The 21,775-nt window shown below is 44.2% G+C and overlaps 1 protein-coding gene across 1 annotated transcript in view; it reads left to right on the top strand.

Moving 5' to 3' along the window:
* The first annotated feature begins 2,481 nt into the window (after positions 1-2,481).
* Positions 2,482-21,775, top strand: part of KLRG2 (killer cell lectin like receptor G2) — a 35,807-nt gene continuing 16,513 nt past the window's right edge. The window contains exon 1 of the mRNA XM_027842260.1: positions 2,482-3,452. Coding sequence (XP_027698061.1) covers positions 2,564-3,452 — 889 coding nt within the window. The 5' untranslated portion in view covers positions 2,482-2,563. The remainder of the gene's footprint in view (positions 3,453-21,775) is intronic.

Below are 21,775 nucleotides of genomic sequence, written 5' to 3'. Positions count from 1 at the left end.
ACAGGGGACCCGTTCAGCTGTTTGGTAAACTTGCTTCTAGGTATGTGTGACTAAGTAGAATGGAGGGGCCTGGCTCTTCACTTCCAAAAGAATTGATTAATTATTAAGCACTTACTATGTGCCAGGCACTGTGATAAGCCACAGGGATACAGAGAAAAGTAAAAAACAGTTCCTGTCCTCCAGGAGCTCACAGTCTAATGGTAACATGTAAATAATTAGGTACATGCAGAATAGATGGAAGGAGATTGTAGCATTCAAAAATTTGGTTATTTTACTGAACGTAAGAATATGTAGTTCCTTTTGCTTTAACTTAGTGCTAATTAAGGGATTTACTGATTCATAATCTAACTTCTGGTATGGACATGGAAGAAGCTGCAAAGTAATGCTAGCTACCAGGAGCAAGATGAGAGCTGAAAGATACTTTTCCAACCCAACCCAAATATGAGGCAGACCTGTAGCAATGGTTACTGAGTAGGAAGCAAAGAATTTTGAAATACAGATTTGACTTACATGCTTTTGTTTGGTGGCTGGCTAGTTGGCTGTGGATTTGGATGTGACTCACAAAAATGCTGAAATAGCCCTGGGCTATGTATGAGCTGTCTCACAAAAGAGCTCCGACCAATTCCCTTTCAGAGAAGGGACAGCATAGCAGATAAAATTCAGCAGAGAACCAGAAGATGGCAGAAAAGAGGAAAAGAAAGCCCAGAAGATGATACCAGCAGCCTGTAACTCAACAGAGAAAACGGAAGTAACAAGTGACAGCTTTAGAGGAAGAGAAGTTTTCAGCTGTGATATAACTTTAGGAACATGAGTTGCCTATGAGTTACTATAATAGTTCCCTCTTCTATATATGTCTCTTGGCTACACAGGTAGTCCACTATTGGCCTGGGAATCTGTATGTGTACGAACGAATTTTCCTTGTTATTTGTCATGCTATTCTGTTCCAATTAAATGTTTCTTTATTTAATTAGTGTGTCCTCTCATCTAGTAAAAGAGAAACATTGGTGGAAAGCATGGTTTTTAGGCATCAGTTATTCATTGTTTGTCCTTCTTTCTCAAAGAGGACCATGACATCATTTGCAAGTGAATTGGATTTAAGTGAGAGAGGGAGGTGCAAAGTCACCAGCCTCTCACTCTCTCCTCCAGAGCCATTTGGGTCCAGTGGCAGATATAGATCAGAACCACTAGAGATGGCCCCCAATAGTTTTTAATAGATATTAAGGATAACTTGAACCGGGGGGAGTAACTTAGGACCAATATGTGAGCTATATATGAGCGCTTGTCTGGTACTCTCTTCTGAAGAGATAATGCTCTAGTGTTGAAGAAGTTCACTGATTTTTCCCTTTTATGTTATTTTCTAGGCTATTTTTAGACAGCAAGGTTTTGTTACGATTTTTGCAGGCCAGATCAATTAATTTAAAAATAAATATTATACTATTGCATGTCAAAGTATTATAATTTTGTTGTTTATTGTTGAATTGCTATTGTGAAACTTGTTGATATGGCATTGTTTGAGTAACCACGGATGCCCAGTTGTTAGAGAAAAGGTACTCTGGTGGGAATTAGTTCTCTTTAAGGACTATTGGTTTTAAGGGGGAATGACTATGATAATGATGGAGTTTTGTGCATCTTCTGGATTTAGGGGAATGTAAAGTATCTCCAACAGTCTGTGACTTGGTATCTGCACCATCCCCAAGAGCAAGTGATCTTAGGGGAGTAATTCTGCAGGTCATCTGCTCTTCTCATACCCTCTGGCCCGCAATTATAAAGATGCATCTTTGTGTTTGAGCAGTGGAAAAACTTCAAAGGACATTGCAATTTCCCAAATGCAAGTCAGTCTGCTCTTTTCTTTCTATTAAATTGTATCCCAGTGCGTTCTACAGGGCGTTCTGAAAACTAACATGCTAGCAATCTACACAGGAAAAACCAAAGGGATGAAAAATGGCTGCTGCTCAGACATTATAACACACATTAACTCTTTTATTAAGCCTGCTCCTTTATTTTCTTTGGGTCTATTACCTGATTTCCCTAGGCTCTCTGTCACCCTTCACCTAATGAGGAGGCTTATCTCACCTTTAAAGTTCCCTCCAAATGTACATTAACTTTTAAATTGCTAGTCTCGTAAGGACACGTTTTAGATGGCCAAAGGGCTAAACTGTAACTCTGGGTTTCCCAGCTCTAACAGTGTTTTCGGAGCTCCAAGTTCGTGGTTTTCCTACCCACACACCAACCTTTAAGGTCCTAGCATGGCCTGAGTCTCCCAAAGCTGCTAGCCCACACTTGTTAGCTGCAGTCAAGTATCCGCCCCACCTCATTCCAGCCCTGAGGTCTGGGTGTTGAGGGATCTGGGAGGTTGTGACTGGGGGTGTAACCGCTGGAACATAGCCACAGCAAATCGCAGCACGGCATCGGGGGCGGCAGAGTGAGAGCCAACGACGTGAGCAACGACGCTCTCCTACATTCATCCAATCAGAACTGCCCTCAAGGCGGAGCTGAGTTCTACCTGCGTGCAGGTGAGGAGGTCTCCCTCCTCTCTGCCTGCCGAAAGCCAGTAGTTCAGGATATGGTTTGGAACCAGGAGGCCCTAGGGGAGGAAATGGCTGGGTCCCACTTCCCGATGGAATCGATCCAGAATCAGGCCCAGGAGCCGGAGAAGCTGGGCTCCCGGGAGCAGCAGGTCGCCGGGGAACAGCAGCCACCTCCGGAGCGACCGGAGCCCCCGGAGCCCCTGGAGAAGCCTGTTGGGAATCCCCAGGGGCCCAAAGAGCAGCCGGCTTCGGAAAGCCCGGCTCGGACCCGGGATCCCCCGGGCGAGAAGACGGTCTCCCTGCGCCCCACCTTCCTCCGGGTGCCACAGCCGAGCTTGGGGTACGGCTCTTTCCGCTGTCGGGGATCTGCGAGCTCTGAGCAGCTCCAGGGCCGCGGGGATCGGGAGGGCACCCTGGCTCTGGTACCCGTCCCGGCCCCGGCAGAAGCGCAATCTCGGGAGGGCGAGACGTCCACCCCGGGCGCCGTGCGGGAGCCGGGCGAGGCGGGGTCGGGGGCCTGGGCGCCCGTGGAGCTGCAGGTGGATGTGCGAGTGAAGCCCGTGGGCGCAGCGGTTTCGGGGCTCACTCCCTCTCCCGTGCCCACCACCCGCTTCTTCTCGGTGCCCGTGCCAGACTCCCCCGCCTTCTCGCGCCACTCCTCCTTCTCCCGCTCTGGGGTGCCCCGGACTCCTTCCCCTGGGAGCACGTGGGGGGGAAGTCCGCACCCCCTTGCCGGCTGGGCCGATCGGTACCGGGAGCAGGAGGGACGGGCCAGCCCGGGACCAGTGCGGTCCGGAGAATCTCCGTCGGGGCTTCCCCGATGTAGGTGCCGGCAGCTGGGGCTGGAGGACAAGGAGTGGGAGAAGCTGCTGCCCGGGTGCGGGGCTGACGGAGACAAACTGCACCAAGCGATCACACGCATAGGTAAGAGACCGAATCCTGCTGAGGTCCCCCCGCCCGGGAGCCCTAGTTTGCCCGCATTTCCTGGCTGGGATGGAGAGGGAAAGCCCCAATGTCCCATCAGGACAAGCCTGCCTTTCCCTGTGTGGGAAAAGGGGGACGAGGGAGGAATCCAGAGAGAGGGAAATCCAGTCTGTGCCCGCCACTGGACCCAGCTGGCCTGTTATGCAGGGGAATTAACTCTGGAAATGCTGGAGAATGCTTCCTCCCTGAATGCCAGCCCCTGCATCCTTCCTTTCAACTCCCTACCTCAGCCATGTGACGTTTTCTGTTATTATAAACACTGGTATTTTGTTATAAATTAATTCCATAAGCACATCTTATTATATGCCTGACTCTTCGAAGATCTAAATAAAAATAAAACTGTAATTGTGGATTTCAATTAGACTTTTTCAGGGCATCTTTCCCAACGCATATCTGCTGAGGGGCAGGGAGGGAACGCTCACCTCTGTTTTACTTGCACCAAGGCTTGCTCATAAGCCAGGGTCCTAACCAGTACCTGGACACTGGGCTCCCAGTCCAGGGCTGAATTTATTGACCCATGATACCCTGTTCGAAATCTGATTTCTCTTTGGGCTTATTTCTTTCACATACTCAAATACTTTTTGCTAAATGAACTCTCTACCCCACAGTGTTCCTTTTCGAATAATTTGTGGGAGACTTGGGGAGGAGAAGGGGAGTGAGTAGTAAATGGGAATGCTGGAAATCAGACTAGACCCAGGATTGTGGAGATTGGGGCAAGATGTTCAGACCTTGAGGTCTCAGCAGGAGAGATGAGGAATTGGAGGAACCCATCCTGAAAGGAGAGAGATAAGATTGAGTCTGTCCCTGCACTGTCTTTGTTATCTCTCCAAACCTCCTTGGCACAGTATTTTGTATAGCAAACAGCCATTTAAAAACTTTTGTTAAATGAATGAATGTAGAATTGTTGATCCAACTTTGCTGGGCATCTAAAGCTCCCTCGTGGTGTCCCCAAGAATATGTATTTCTGTCATAATGAGAGAGAACAGGTACCCTGTGTGCATGGATCAGTGGCTTTAAAGAAGGAAAGACCTAGGTCCAAGACTTTTCTCTAACTCATACTAGCTGTGTAGGTAAAATCATTTAACCTTTTAGGATATGTGCCAAGGCAACTCTTTAAGAAGGGTGAGTTGAGGGGGCAGCTGGGTGGCGCAGTGGATGGAGCACTGCCCCTGAAGTCAGGAGGACCTGAGTTAAAATCCGGCCTCAGACCAAACACTTGACAAGTACTAGCTGTGTGACCTTGGGCAAGTCACTTAACCCCGATTGCCTCACCAAAAAAAAAGAAAAGAAAGGTGAGTTGAGACCAAACACTTGACACTTACTAGCTGTGTGACCCTGAGCAAGTCACTTAACCCCAATTGCCTCCAAAAAAAAAAAAAGGAAGAAGTTCGAATTAAGTTCTCCATCTGCGTAGGTGAAAGTTTTCAAATCAAGACTTCTCTCCAGTGATCTAGATTTTTTTTTTCAAGAGAGGTACCAAGGTATAGAACAGCTGAGTTACATTCAAGATCACATAATTCCATGATAAAATCCCACAGTGCCCCAATGCCCATGCCCTTGTCTCTCAGTTCACTGCTTGAACCTTTCTTTAGGCATTGCTGTATGTTAGAATAGGCTGCAATTAAGATGATCCTCCTTTTCTCCCTGCTCCCCTTCAAAGAGAAAGTTCCTGAAAGGGAAGAGACCACTGGGGGAGTTTCTTGAGCTCACATCTTATTTGTACTTTGTGCAATAGTCTCCTAATTGTCCTCTCTCCCCTCTCCAATCCATCTTTCATACAGCTGCTAAAGAGACTTTCCTAAAGTGCAGATTTCACCACATCACTTCCTTGCTCAATAAATTCCAGTGATTCCGAATTGTCTATAAGCTCCTCTGCTTGGCTTTTAAAGTCCTTTACAACCTGGCTGCAATCTACTTTTCCCATTTTTATCAGTCTTCTTCTCATAGTCTACAGTTCAGCCAAACTGGCCCTCATGCACAACACTCCTATCTTGCCTCTTTCCATAACTTTGCACTGGCTATCCCCCAAGTCTGGGATGTACTGCCTCCTCACCTCTGATTCTCAGAATCCCTACTTTTCATCAAAGCTCCCCTCAGTCTACTACAGGAGACATTTCCTGATTCCCCTGAGCTGTTCATGCTTCCCCACATCAAACTGTTCAGTCTTTTTCAGTAGTGTTTGACTCTTTGTGACCCCATTTGGGGTTTTCTTAGAAGAGATACTAGAGTGGGTTTGTCATTTCCTTCTCCAGCTATTTTACAGATGAGGAAACTGAGGCAAACAGGGTTAAGTGACTTGCACAGGGTCACACACTCAACTAGTAAGTGAGATCTTATTTTGAACTTAGGAAGATGAGCCTTCCTGACTCTAGGCCCAGCACTCTATCCACTTCGACACCTAGCTGCTCCACAACAAATTATCATGCATGTATTTTGAATATACCTATGTGTGCATACCTATATTTCCCTCTCCTCTCCCCCCATCAAATGTAAGCTCTTTTAGCTTTCTGCCAGGTATTGTTTAACTTTCGTCTTGTATCCTCAGTGCTTAACATAGTGCCTAGCACATGATAGGTATTTAATAAATGATTTTGGTTTATTGATTGGAGAACTAGGAATGTGGTAGAGTGAGCAGAGAATTAATAGGAGTTTCTGAAATAAGGATATTCAGGTAAAGACCTAAACTGAGGAGTACAGGGGATGAAGGCTGGGTAGTTTTCAGCAGGACCAGGGTCCACTGTATTTAGACATAGTGAAATTGAATCTATAAGATCCTTAGTCGTAGGCTATTTCCTGGAAGGGAAATACTTGTTTTATTGACTAATCATTTATTACATACACAGCAGTTTGCTAGGCTCCGAGAAGAAGCCAAAAGAAAGTTGTTACCTGCCCTCAAGAAACTTACAATCTAATAGTGGGAGGCCAGAAATGTACTTGGGAACCATTAAGTATTAGTGCTAAGGGACTTGTGTTGAGTGTCAAAATGAGAGACAGAGACACACAAGGGCACAGAGAGAGAAAGACAAAGACACAGAGAAAGGGAGGGAGACACACCCACCCACCCACCCACCCACCCACACACACACACACACACAGAAGGCCACATGCATGGAGAGGGTAAGTGCTATAGGAATTCAGAGGCAGGGAAGAACTGTATCCTGGAGTAGTCAAGGAAGGCCATGTGAAGAAGCTCATTCATTCTCCTAGCTCCTATTACAGCGTCTAAGCTGATGACTCCCAAATTTCTATCTCCAACCTTCTAATTTTGTTCCTTCCCCAGCCAATTCTATCCACTTTTCAAGGTCCAGCTCAGTTTCAAAGTAGACAACAAGGGTCCCATATTTAGGGAGTGGCACAAGGAAGAAAGGCTTTGCAGAGGAAGTGAAAGCTAAGGGACCCAAAAGTTACAACATGACAGTGAGGTTAATGAGAGTAGTCAGCAGGGTGAAGAACAACTGGAAGGAGAAAAAGGCAATTAATTGAATTTGGCTGGAAGAGTTTCTCTGACTATAATCAAGACAATAATTTCAGTAAGTTCATAGAACAGGAGGCTACAGGGTTTCAAGGTGGAATGAATGAGAAATGAGGAAGCAAGTAGTGAGTGTAGCTCACACTTTGAGAAACTTAACAGTGAAAGGAAAGAAAGAAAAGAGGCTAGAACTTGAGACAGTAGAGGCGCAAGAACCCCCTACATGTGGCTCTTTAAGGATGATAGAATCACTGAATTTTAGAGCTAGAAGTGACCTTCTAAGCTCTCTAGTCCAAGGGTTCTTTACCTTTTTTGTGTCCTGGACCCCTCTAGCAGTCTAGTAAAGCCTATAGCCCCCTTCTCAGAGTAATATTTTTATCTTTTTAAAATCTTATTTAATATTTTATTTTTTCCCAATTACAAGTAAAAACAATTTGAACATTTTTTTCTCTCCAAATTTTGAATTCCAAATTCTCTTCCTCCCCTCTCCCTCCCCTTATTAATAAGGCAAGCAATTTGACATGTTATACATGTGCAGTCATGCAAAATACATTTTCACGTAAGTCATAATGTGAAAGAAAACACAGCTCCCTGCCCCACCCCCCACCAAAATAAAATAAAGAAAAAGTATCTTTGATCTGAATTCAGACTCTACCAGTTCTTTCTCTGGAAATGGACAGCACCTTTTATCATAACTCCTACAGAATTGTCTTGGATCATTGTATCTAAGTTAGAATAATATTTTTAAATGCATAAAATAAAACAGAGGATTGCAAAGGAAACCAATTATATTGAAACACAGTTAGTTACCAAAGTATCTTTAAAAACCAGGTCCAGGACCCCAGATTAAGAGTCCCAACAAGTCTAGTTCAGCTTCCTTGTTTTACAAATGAAAAACCAAAGGCCATAGAATTTCATCAACTGACACCATTGCATAGCAGTAAAATGACCCATGGAGGATTCATACTCAGGTGGCCCTCAGGCTTCAAGTCCAGCATTTTCCACTATGCCATGCTACCTCTCATTGGAATTCAGCCAAAATAAATGAATGAGTCAGCACCTGTATGTTGTCTCATCCCATTAACCTGCCTTATCCCCTCTGAACAATGAATGACGATCTAGCCTTAAAGGCTCATAGAGCTCCTGCCTAATCAAAACATTGAGGCCCCACTGGGATGTCATCTTTGATCTCCTCCATTTGTGGTTGTTGCCCCCATTCAGCAACAACCTACCCACCTACCCTCTTACCCACCAAGGGCTAGTTAGTTGTTAGGCTGGCTTCTCTCCTACCTCATCCTCCTCACTGCCCTGGTAATTAGCTAGTAGTATTAAGAATGTGCTAATGGGATAGGGAGACATATTTCTGATCAACATATGGACAACTTTTCTAATCATTAGGCATGGCCCAAGATGTGGCCCATTAGGAATGGAATGGACTGCCTGAGGAACAAGTTATACATTACTGGATATTTTCATGTGGATTTGTAGATGTGCCCTAGATAAGGGTTGAACTGGATGACCTCTGAGGTCCCTTCTAATTCTGAAATTTAAAAATATTAATAAAACACCATCTGTATCACTGAAGGGAATATCCAGACCAATGAGATCACAATTTTTTTGTGTACTTGGGTAATAAAAGCAAGAGTTTTGATAAAAATTTTTAAAAAAAAAGAACGTACTAATGGAAGAAGGCTTCTACTACCTGAGTTCTTCCAGGTTCACTGTCTAGTTCTTAGTGTACTAGTGTACATAAAGGCTTTCAAAGACCATAAATCATGATTAGTCTTTCAGTTGCATTAAATTAACTTTTAAATTTAAAAAAAAATTATGTTTTTCCCAATTACATTTGAAAACAATTTTAACTTTCATTTTTTAAAAATGTTGGGTCCTAAATGCTCTCCCTCCTTCCATGAGAAGGTAAGAAATTTGATATAGATTATATAAGTGCAATCATGTAAGCCATATTTTCATATTAGCCATGTTGCAAAAGAAAACAGACCATCCTACCCCCCCTCAAAAAATAAAGTTTATAATATATGCTTCAATCTACATTCAGACTCCATTGGTTCTTTCTTTGGAGGTGGATAGAATTTTTCTTCGTAAGTCCTTCAGAACTGTCTTGGATTATTGTATTGCTAAGAACAGCTAAGTCATTTATAGTTGATCATACAATATTGCTGTTACAGTGTACCATGTTGTCCTGGTTCTGCTCACTTCACTTTGTATCAATTCATATAAATCTTTCCAGATTTTTCTGAAACCCTCTTGCTTATCATTTTTTATAGCACAATAGTATTTCATCACAATAATATACCACAACTTGCTCAGTCATTTCCCAATTATTGGACATCCCCTCGATTTCCAATTCTTTGCCACCACAAAAAGAGTTGCTATAAATATTTTTGTATATATCCACATATAATAATTTTTCCTTTTTCTTTGATCTTTTTGGGTACAGACCTAGTAATGGTATTGCTGGGTCAAGGGGTATGTACAGTGTTATAGCCCTTTGAGCTTAGTTCCAAATTGCTCTCCAGAATGGTTAGATGGGTTCACAACTCCACCAACAGTGCATTAGTGTCCTAATTTTTCCACATCCCTTCCAATATTTATCATTTCCCTTTTCTGTCATATTAGCCAATCTGATAGGTATGAGGTAGTATCAGAGTTGTTTTAATTGCATTTCTCTTATCAATAGTGATTTAGAGCATTTTTTTAAAAAAAATATTTATTTTTAGTTTTCAGCATTCACTTCCATAATATTTTCAGTTTTATAGATTTAATATTTCTTCTTTTCTGCATTTGGTTGTGAGGTTTTTGTGTCCTAATACATGGTCAATTTTTGTGTAGGTGCCATGTACCACTGAGAAAAAGGTATATTCCCATTCAATTTTCTCCTGAGATCTATCATATGTAATTTTTCTAAAATTCTATTCATCTTCATAATTTTTTTCTTGTTTATTTTTTTGGTTAGATTTATCTAGCTCTCAGAGGGGAAAGTTGAGGGCCCACTAGCATGGTTTTACTGTCTATTTTCTTCTCATTTCACTCGTTTAATTTTTCCTTTAAGAATTTGGATGTTATACTATTGGTACATATATATTTAGTATTGATATTTCTTCATTATCTGTGGTACCTTTTTGCTTTTGCTTTGTCTGAGATCATGACTGCTTCTACAGCTGACATGTGGTACTGCTAGGCCAACTTCCTTCACATTTTTTTTCATTGATTCCCTTGATATTCTTGACCTTTTGTTCTTCCAAATGTATTTTGCTATTGGGATTTTCTCTACCATAAGGGCAATATTAGTGAGCAAGTTAGACCTTTGCTACCCCCGAGTCTGGCAAATATTCCATTTTATTTCCACAACCATCACACTGACCAGGAGGTGCTTTGGGGCATAAGGAAATTGGTATTCTGTACTTCTGGTATCCCTTGAAATGAAATTACAGAGGTCTACAAGGGATGTTTTTTTCTTTGATTTCATACTTTGCTTTTAGAAAAGCAATTACATTCAAAAATATTCAGTTACCTTGAATAGATGATGCATTCCAGGCTAATGGTTATGTAAAACTAAAAATAGATGTGAATTAACATTTCAGAGACCTTCCAAGGTGACTATAAGAGCTGCTTATCATTATTGTTTCTTTTGCCTAAGAATTCTATAAACTGTATAGTTTGGCTGGGGGGCAGACCAGGGAGAGCTATGGTAATGACTTGAAAATAATCCCGCAGGGAGTTGTCATATAGCTAGAGAGTAATTTTAGCTTGACAAGCCTGAAGTCGCAAAAACATTTCTCCAATCAATAAATATACATCTATTAATCCCCTACTATATGCCAAGCATTGTGATAAATTCTAGGCATACAAAAAGAGCCAAAAGGCAGTCCCCTCAAATACTGGAGACCACAAGAAAACAAATATATACAAATGATACACACACAGGATAAATAGGGAATAATTAACTAAGAGAAGGCACAAGAATTAAGAGGGGTTGAGAAAGGTTTCCTCTAAAAGATGAGATTTACAGTTGGGGCTTAAAGGAAGCCAGGCAAATCAGTAGATGTAGTTGAGGAGGAATAGCATTCCAGGCATGGGAGAAAGCCAGAGAAAACATAGGAGCCAAGAGACTTGTTTATAAATTTTGGCCTTTAATCTAGAAGAGAATTCAGAAGCATTCTAGTTCAACTCCCCTATTTTATAGAGGAGGAAAACTGAAGCCTAGCAAGGGGAAATGATTTCAGGAGAACAATTTTCAAAGTGTTCAAAGGATAGGGAGGAAGCAATCCATGGACTAGAATTTGACTGGTGGAAGTATACCTAAGAGGGATGGTAAATTCTCAAGAGTAAAACTCTAAAGACACAAAGAAATAACTCCAATGAAGGGGAAAAAGGAAAAGGGTTTTTTTTTCATTGTTACTTATTTATTTTTAACATTCATTTTTTAAAAATTTTTAGTTACAAAGTCTCTCCTCCCCTTCTACTCCTCCTCCCACCCATTAAGAAGGTAAAAAATACGGTATCAATTCTACATGTGAAATCATACAAAAAATAGATTTCCATATTAGCCACGCTGCAAAAAAAAGCAAGAAAAATGAAATGAAAAAAATGTGCTTCAATCTGCATTCAGACTCCATCAGTTTTTTTCTCTGGAGATAGCATTTTTTATCCTAAGTCCTCTGGAATAATCTTGGATCATTGTATTGATCAGAATAGCTAAGTCTTTCACGTGTGATCATCCTACAATATTGCTGTTACTGTGTAGATTATTCTCCTAGTTCTACTTACTAAAGGGAAGCTTTCTAAATAAACTCTTGAGGATGGAAAGGGAACTCAAGAACTAATTTAAATTTGTTTAAAAGATGTTTACAGATGTACACATTTAAAAAAAATTTTAGTCAAAAAAAAGGGAAGAAAAACCTGAAAAACCAAAGCCAGTGAGTTTGATTCCTAGCAAAATTCTAGCCCTTCTTATTAGAGATAAGCATCCTGTGCTAGTGAGTAGAGGACCAGCCTTGGATTAGGGAGAAGCCCTGGGTCAAGCCTGCCTTGGACGCATCCTAGCTGTGTGACCAGGAGTAAGTCCTTTATTGACTTAGTGGCCTAGCAACTTTAAGATTGCAAATTAGAGATGAGTTGTTGATCTTCATTGGTAGAAGGATGAAATCCAAGGTCTAAACAAAACAAAACAAAACCCACTAATAAAGGGATAATTAATGAGCATCTATAAAAGGGAGCTGTGATCAAGAAGCCTGGGTCTGTCAAGAGCAAGTCATGGCAGAATGACAGAGAGCGCTATAAAGTTTACCTAGATTTCAGCAAAGCATTTGATAAAAATTTCTCACGATATTCTTATGGAAAAAATGTACAAATAAAGGCTAGAAAATGGTATGTTTTTAGATATGGACAAGGTGGGAATCTGTCTTGCTGGACTATGCATATTTTCTATGAGAGTTTTATTTTTCATTTTTTTTTTATTCAACTCAACCAGGTGAGCAGAGGGAGGGGGAAATAATAAATAGCTGGGAAATTTTTTTTAAAGTTTTATTTTTACTTTAAATAGGAAGTTGAGTGGATTCAGAAGGTGTTGAATGAGGGAACTCAAAGAATACTCATGAATGATTAGATATGAGCTTGAAAGAGGTCTTTGGTGAGGGCCTCAGGGACCTGGTTGGTCCCATAGGGTTTAACACTTTTATCAATGACTTAGAAGAAGGTTGGCATTCTTAACAAATACTCAGATGACACCAGGCTAGGAACTATAACTAACACTGAATGACAGAGTCAGAATCCAAAAAGATCTTGATTTTTGATCTTCATGCACCATTGAACCTAAGTAAACAGGATGAAATTCATTAGTGGTAAATGAAAGTCTTATCCTTGGATTCAGACAATCAGCCTCCCAAGTAGGAGGCTTGGTGAGGGCACAGTTCAAACGAAAGAGGTCTGGGGGCTTCGGTAGATTGGATGTTGGACATGAGTTGGTAGTATTGTCTGGCAAGGAGGAAAGCTAGTGTGATTGTAAGAGACACGGCTTCCTGATAGTCCCTCTGGGCTTTATGTTCAGTTGTAGGTGCTACATTTTAGGGAGGACCGATAAGCCGGGGAGTGTCCACAGGAGAGCAACCAGGATTTTGAAGAATCAAATTCATGCCGCAGAGTATCTCACTTGGAAGGGTCTGGTGATGTTTGGCCTAGAGAAACAGACTTAGGAGGAATATGGTAGCTATCTTTAAAGTATTTGAAAGATCACCATGTGGAAAAGAAATTAGGTTTGTTTTGATTGGCCTCAGAAGGTAGATTAGAAGCAGTGGGTCAAAGTTGAGAAGTAAATTTGCAAACAACACAAAAGTGGAACAGGTTGCCTCAAGAGGGAATAAGTTTCCCTTCATTGGAGGGCTTCAAGCAAAGGCTGGTTGATAATCCTCTTGTTGGTATATTGTAGAAGGGATTTTTCAGGTATGAGAAAGCAGGTGCCAGGCAAGGCAATCACCTCCCCTCAGACCTTGATGTAGACAGCTTAAGACTCTGGCCCCCCCAGTCCCGGGAAGTGGCAGCATCCCCCTTCCCCCCAGACAGATGGCTTGGCCTCCAATCTAGCTCCCACAGCGTTCATGCCAGGGGGGCAATCCCTGTGAAGATCCATTATCCTCAGCAGCTGGGTGGTGCAGTAGATAAGAGATCTGGGCCTGGAGTCAAAAAGACCTGAGTTCAAATATGGCCTCACTTACTAGCTGTGTGACCTTGGGCCAGTCATTTAGCCTCTGTTTGCCTCAGTTTCCTCATCTGTAAAATAGGAATAATTACAGCATTTAATAATAATTTAATTTAATAATAATTAAAAAATAATTACAGCAGGTTGTTGTGAAGATCGACTGAGATAATATTTGTGAAGCTCTTAGCACAGTGCCTGGCACATAGTAGGCCCTATATTCCCTTTCTGTTGAGGTGTAGATGCTAGGAGTGGTGGGACCCCGAAATCGCAATACCCGGGTCTTCAACCCAAGTCTTCTTTCAGCCAAAGACAAAGTTTATTAGAAATGAACCATACAGGCCAGACTCTTACGGACTCTGAATATTAGTGACACTCGTAAGGATGAGCGGGCATGAGAAAGTCTCTGTGTTTAAATGGAGGCCAGGATGGATCTTATATATAGCCAAGTAATTTGGGGTGACTGGAGGAGGGACTGGGAGGCTGAATGGAGTCATCTGGGAATTAACAACAGAGGGTTAGGCCTCAACAGGGTAACAAAGAGCTGGGAGATAGGGCAGGAAGAGTTTGAATGAGGTCTGGATTAAGACTAGGCTTCATTAGGGTATCAAAGGGAGATAGGGCCTAGGCAATAAGGCCAGTTGACAGGAATAAGAGAGACTTTGATCAAAGATAGTTTAAGGGTTTTCTGGGGCCATAGACAAATGGGACCCAGATTCTTTTTGGGGTGAGGGGCAAAGGTCTCGGCATGGGCCCATACCCCATCATTTCTTCTCCCTGCTCCCCTCCCCCAACTTTGCTGCTGCACTCTACGGACTATAGGATCTTTCCATCTGACTTGGAACTGAAACCTTCTATATATGTTGTCTCCTCCATTAAAACTCCTTAAAAGCTGAGACTGTCTCACTTTCCTATGTATATCCCCAGTGCTTATCACACAGTACCTTCTTTGCACACAACAAATGATTAATAAATGCTTTTTCATTCATTCATTACTACTTTGCAATTTCTATGAGTCCATGACTTGCCCAAGGTCACATAAGTAAGAGGGAGGAATCTGAAGTGGACTGAGTTGTCACAAAAACAATCCCCCACCCTAGCCTGACCTCCTTAGTTTCTACAACAAAGGATTGCTAATCACGATTGTAACTTCCCCTACCTCAAAGGATTGCTAATCATGATTGTAACTTCCCCTACCTCAAAGGATTGCTAATCCACAATTGTAAATTTCACTACATCAAAGGATTAGTATCTACCATTATAAACTGCTGGGTATAAAGCTTTGTTATTTCCCTTGCTTGGCACTGTTTCTCCTAGGATTGCATCCAGGGGACAGTCTCCGGCCGGCTCCAGTAAATGCTCTCTATTTTCTAATTTGGCGTGTGTCTGGTTACTCTCGGCCAGTCCATTTCATTTGGAGGTCCCACCGAGATAGCCCTCTGGGCACCAGACACGGGCATCTCTGGAAGGCCAGGCTTCTCACCGTCCAGGGGGTGGCCACCAGGAAGACGTTCCCTGGCCCCGAACGCTGAGATAGCCCGTGCGCACCAGGCTGCCCGGACCACAAATCCTCAATTGGGCATAGAGCAATCTGTAATCTGTCTGTTCTGGTGAGTACTCTTCTGAAGTAAGTGGCCAGGCTGGACACAGCTGCAACGCCCTTACTGACCTCCACGGGACGCCATGTGAGAGTCCTGCCTGTCTGATTGTGTCTGTCCGGCGCCGATGTCACTGTGTGTGTGTGTGTGTGTGTCCACTGTGCGCTCCGTGGCGGGGTTGGGGGGGGAAGACTTCCTGCCTCATTCTCCAGGTTGTTCGGAACTGAGACGGGTTCATTCCCCGCTACTGTGTCAGGAGCATCCAGGGTTTTGACTGTGTCTTTTTCCAGTTTTTGTGTCGACTGTGTGTGTGTACGTCTATCTACTATTTGTTCTGTGAGGGGGGGTGTAAATTCCTGTCTCATTGTCCAGGTTGTTCGGAATTGAGGCAGTTTGATTCCCCTCTACCCTGTCTTGACTGTGTCTTCCCTGTGTCCGTGTTTGGTCCTTGCCTACGTGAGCACGTCTATTTGTTACTCTTTTCTTTCTCAGTCCTTAATCCACCATGGGACAGGGACCCTCGAGCCCTAAGCCAGGCTCCCCTCTCTTTATTGTCTTACGGAACTTCAAGCAATATCGGCGTATAGCAGAAGGTTATGGGTTTCAGGTTACTAAGAAGAAACTAGCTCTCTTTTGCCAACAGGAATGGCCCACCTTCGAGGTAGGCTGGCCCCCGGAGGGTACGTTTGACGTCTCGGTGGCCGGCCGGGTAAGGAGAATTGTCTATGGTATACCTGGCCACCCCGATCAGGTCCCCTATATCACCGCCTGGATTGATTTCAAACCCCCTTCGGGACCACTACAGGTCCAGGCTCTTTCAAAACTAAGACCAGGAACGGAATCAAAGACGACCTTTAGCCGCAAGCCTCCCGAAAGTCCTAAGGTCGTCACACAGCTTTCTCCTGTCTTACCACCCCCTGATTCTGACCCCCTAGATCCAGCCGAGTACTCCCAGTCCCAGGTTTCAGATCCACCCCCGTACCCAACCTCAGGGTCTCTGAGCCCCTCAGCCCCTCCTCTGATAAGTCCACCCCATACTCGAGCAGGTGCTCCTTATGGCCCTTCTAATTCTGGTTTGACCCCTGATTCCACTGTGTCAGCGTTTCCCCTGCGGCAAGTTCCTTCCCCTCCCAGAGAATCAGGGAGACCGTTCATGGTATATGTTCCCTTCTCCACCAGTGATTTGTACAATTGGAAACAGCAAAACCCATCCTTCTCTGATAAGCCCCAGAGCCTAATCTCCCTCCTAGAGACTGTCTTTTATACTCATCAGCCCACTTGGGATGACTGCCAGCAACTCCTCCAGGTTCTTTTCACAACCGAGGAGCGTGACAGGATTCTTTTAGAAGCCAGGAAGGGAGTTCTGGACCCAGATGGACATCCCTCTACTGACCCGGGGCGCCGCAACCACATCTTCCCTGAGAACCGGCCCGACTGGGACCCCAACACTGATCGCGTCCTTCCAGGCTTTGCGTGAGGTCCAGAACGCTGTGCGCTCGGTCCTGAAAGCTGCGGGGAAAGAACCAGCCCCTGCAACTTCATCGGACGTCCTGTCACCGGGAGACTGGGTCCTCACTCGCAAGCTTCCAGCTGGACCAGCCCTGGAACCACGGTGGACGGGCCCGTATCAAATTATCCTCTGCAACCCCTCTGCCGTCAAGGTTGCCGGCCGCAAGGCATGGATACATCGGTCACACATCAAGAAGGCCCCGGTTTGACCTCTGTACCCTCTTGGGATCAGGATGGAATCAAAACCGGGCTATACGGGACCCTATCACTGGGGGAAGGGGATACTGCCCCACTCTTCCCATTCCCACCACTCAAACCACACCCGGGGCAGGGGAAGTGAGGATCAGAAGTATTGAATTCTATGCTTGTCTGGCCACGGGGAATCCTTCCTGTCAGGGTAGTAGTCACTTTCATTGTGCAGAATGGGGTTGTGAGACTGTGGCCGGGTGGATTCCTAGGGGCGGCCGGGACCCCCTAATCACCCTGGAGAGACAAAGCCCCCTCCCCGCCTCCTGCTGGCCTGGGAAATGTAACCCTATGATCCTAACAGTCAAGCAGGACACTGATGACTCTTGGAATCTCGGGCATTCTTGGGGTTTAAGGTTATACATGACTGGGTGGGATAATGGGGTCCTCTTTACCATTCAGAAAATCGCAGTTCCCGCCCGTACACTCCCAATAGGTCCGAATCCCATCCTTAACCCACAAGCCATGTTGACTCTCGCCCCACCATCTGTTAGGGACCTGGTACCAGAGGCTCCCAAAAATCCAGGGACCCCCACTAACCTAGGTTCCCCCATTTTTGACACACTCTCTGCTGTCCACTCATTCCTAAATTTGTCTGATCCAAACATAACCACCTCCTGTTGGCTGTGTCTGAATCCAGCCCCCCCCTATTTCGTAGGAATTGCTGTCGAACTTAACATCACCTCTGTGGGAAAGTTGTCTTTAAGTAAGTCCAAACAACCCTCTGCCATACCTGCCCGCTGTAACCCAGACAAGCCTAGACTTACCCTAGACGATGTCCAGGGCAAACGGATGTGTTTGCTCGGGCCTGACTACCCGCTGCGGTCCTCCCCGTTCAACGCTACGTGCACTTCAGCCATTCTTATTTCCCCCACATCCAAAAGCTCTGACCTCCTGTTAACCGCCCCACCTGGAGTATGGTTCGCTTGTACCAGAGGACTCACAACCTGCATACAGGGCATTCATTTCCTCAACCCGACCGAGCTCTGTGTAGTGGTGCGTGTCTTTCCTCAGGTATATGTCTACTCAGAGCAAGGGGCAGCTGAGCATTTTGGCCTAACTCGCTCCAGGAGGGCTGCACCTATCTTGGTTCCTATATTGGTGGGACTCAGAGTGGCCGGCTCCGCTGCTGTTGGGGCCTCAGCCCTGATACAGGGAAAAGCCAACTACGGTGCCTTGAGTGCACAGGTAGACAAGGACCTACGCTCCTTGGAAGAGCTAGTCTCACACCTTGAAACTTCTCTAGACTCCTTGGCTGAGGTGGTTCTCCAGAACCGCCGAGGCTTGGACCTACTGTTCCTCAAACAGGGAGGCTTATGCATGGCGTTGGGAGAAACCTGCTGTTTCTACGCCAATCGGTCTGGAGTTATTCAGGAGTCCTTGAAAGCCCTTAGGCAGCGGTTAGATGAGAGGGACTGAGCACGGGCAACGGGGTCTTCTTGGTATCAGACCCTGTATAATTGGTCCCCCTGGCTAACCACCCTACTCTCCGGAGTGGTGGGCCCTCTGGCCCTTCTCCTCCTTGGGTTACTCGTGGCCCTTTGTTTCATAAAATGCATCACCCGCTATGTCCAGAAATGAGTGCAAGCACTCCAGTTGTTTGTCCTGCGTCAATCCTATGCTCCTCTGAACTCTGATGAGTCCCCCGTCTGACTCTTTTCGTCCGTGAAAAGGGGGGAGTGAAGTGGACTGAGTTGTCACAAACCTAGCCTGACCTCCTTAGTTTCTACAACAAAGGATTGCTAATCCACAATTGTAAATTTCACTACATCAAAGGATTAGTATCTATGATTGTAAACTGCTGGGTATAAAGCTTTGTTATTTCCCTTGCTTGGCACTGTTTCTCCTAGGATTGCATCCAGGGGACAGTCTCTGGCCGGCTCCAGTAAATGCTCTCTATTTTCTAATTTGGCGTGTGTCTGGTTACTCTCGGCCCGTCCATTTCAGAATCAAATCCAAGCCTTCCATCCCCAAGTTCAATGTTCTCTTTCCAATGTGCTGCAATGTTTTTTCTGTATCCTAGTAAGGAAAAAATATATACAAGGACAGAAAATCTACTCAAGAGCAAAATTTAGCTATAAATGAGTTAACCCATTTATTTATTCCTCAAGGATTCATTCCTATCATTTGGGGGAGAAGGGAAGGGGACTCCTAACTAGACCCCAAGGAAACCAAAACAAAACAAATTTTTAAAAAATGACCCAACTGAGCTAAAAGAAAAGTGAAGACTCAGCACTTTTTAGAAATGCTGTAAATGTTGTGTTCAATTCTAATTGTGTGGCTCTTTGGAATGAGGCCACGGGCACCTCTAAAGAATAAAGAATGATTGGAATATCAAAGGGACTTTCAGACTTAGGCAATCAATTGATAGTTAAGGTTCAAAAGCAAAATTTCAAGGCTAAGCTCTTCCTTCCTAGTCATACAAAACCTTTAGAATCCCACAGGAAAACAAATTAGTGAAGCTCCAAATACAAAACAGAAGCAGCTGCTTCTCAGAACCTCCATGTTGGGGGCCTTCCTTATTTTCTCTTGACATCTAGAGTCTCTGGGTGTCCTGTTGGTTATTCCTTGTTATCACCACGTGACAAGCCTGTCTTTGTGGACCACACATTTCTTTGACAGCATTCTTTATTCTGGCTTTTCTTTGGAGTTCCTTTTTTGTTACATGATGTACCGTGTGCAGGCCCATTCCCCTTCCCCTCTTCCTTCCCCCCTCCATTATTCCCCAAGTGGCTCCCCAACTATAGCCACTCAATACTGATATCAGGAGCACACTCACAACAAAACCCACTGAATCTCTCCCTCTCCCTCAGGTGTGTCTCCATTTTTCTATTTCTCCTGCCTGTTTCTTTTATCCCTTCCCCGTTCTCTCTCCCTCCCTCCCTTCTCCTTTTCCTCCCCAACTCCTATTTCCCTCTCCAGACGGCCTTGTCTGCTCCCTATTCTCTCCACATCTCTCCCTTCTTAGTCCTTCCTCCTTCTCCCACATCCAGGCCAATTCCTTTTTTCTCTTCCTTCTGTGATTTCATCTGTATAGTGCACTCTGTGGGGAAACTCTTTACACCAATACAAATCAGCAATCTTTGTAAGTTATAGCATTAGACAGCTGCCTGGAACATTCAGAGATTGTTGTTGTTCAGTCATTTCAGACACTCCATGACCCCATTTGGGGTTTTCTTGGCAGAGAAACTAGAGTGGTTTGCCATTGCTTTCTCCAGCTCATTTTACAAATGAGGAAACTGAGGTTAAATGACTTGCCCAGGGTCTCACAGTTACTAAGTGTTTGAGGCCAGATTTGAACTCATGAAGATGAATCTTTGTGAGAGGATTAGTGACTTGCTTTAGCTAGTAGAGGTCAGAAGCAACTTGTAGATCTTTCTGCCTGGACAATGGGTACCTGGGTGTTTGGGCACCAGCTCCAACCCAACCCATTGTAATCCGTTGTTAACTTTTCGGTGTGAGCATTTATAACTCAGCATTTGGCAAATGCTGCAGATCTGGGCTAGATTTATCATTTTGTTGCTTTCCCAGATTTAAGAAAGTGTTAGTAATGCAGATTAAATATAAGAGTGTGTATGCATACATTTTTTTCTTCCAGAGAGCCTGGTTGGTAAACATTTACCAGCACACCCCCATATTCCTCTATAAATATTGCCTGAGGTCAAGAGGAGTGCAATTGAAGACTCAGAGAATAAAGTCATCATCACCAGACTGGAGGCCTGGTGTCTCTAGGCTAATAGTGATTATTATAATAACTGGAATTTATGTGGCACTTTAAGATTCACACTGTACTTTATCATCTGCCTCCGCCAGAAGCAGCTGGTGGCGCAGTACAGAAAGCTGGAATCAGGTAGACCTGAATTCAAATCCCGTCTCAGGCATTTACTAACTGTATGACCCTGGGCAAGTCACTTAACCCTGTTTGCCTCATCTGTCAAATGAGCTGGAGAAGGAAATGGCAAACCACTCCAGCATCTCTGCCAAGAAAACCTCAAATGGGGTCACAAAGAGTTGATCACAACTGAACAACCACAAAGCTCAGATCTGACCATGATAGCCAGCTACTGTACTCAATTATTATTTCTAGGATCAAATATAAAATTATGTAATTGTCAATCAAAGCCGTTTATAACATGGCCCCTTCCTGCCTTTCCAGTGCTGTGATGTTTTGGCCTCCTTGCTCTTCCTTACAAGAGACATTTGTCTCCCAACTCTGCATTTTTACTGACCATTAAATGCCCAGGCTAGAATGCTCTCTTTCTTCCTGGGTTTTCCTACCTTCAGTCTGGTCCCAGCTACAATCCTATTTTCCACACAAGCCTTTTGGATCCCCTTTAAAGCTATTGTCTTCCTTTTATTGATTATCTCCAATTTATCTTACCTATATCTTGTGATAATTGTTTGAAGGTAGTATTCCTTCCCTCCCCTCACCCCATTAGACTGTGAGCTCCTTGAGGGCAGGGACTGGTTTTGGGGGATTTTTTTGCCTTTCTTTGTATCTCCGGTGCTTAGCACAGTGCCAGAAACAGAAGGCACTTTTTAAAACTCTTTTATCAGAAGCCTAAAAAGAAATAGATTATGGGATATTTGAACTGGAAAAGTGTATAGAGATCATCTAGTTCAATTTCCTCTTCTTAAACTAAGACTCAGATGGGGAAGTGCCTTACCCAAGGGTATGGGGGGTGTGTGTGTGTGTGTGTGTGTGTGTGTGTGTGTGTGTGTGTGTGTG

The sequence above is a fragment of the Vombatus ursinus genome, unplaced genomic scaffold, assembly GCF_900497805.2.
Source record: "Vombatus ursinus unplaced genomic scaffold, bare-nosed wombat genome assembly UNPS02014870.1, whole genome shotgun sequence".
NCBI classification, from domain to species: Eukaryota; Metazoa; Chordata; class Mammalia; order Diprotodontia; family Vombatidae; genus Vombatus; species Vombatus ursinus.
This window is presented reverse-complemented; position numbering and strand designations above follow the sequence as displayed.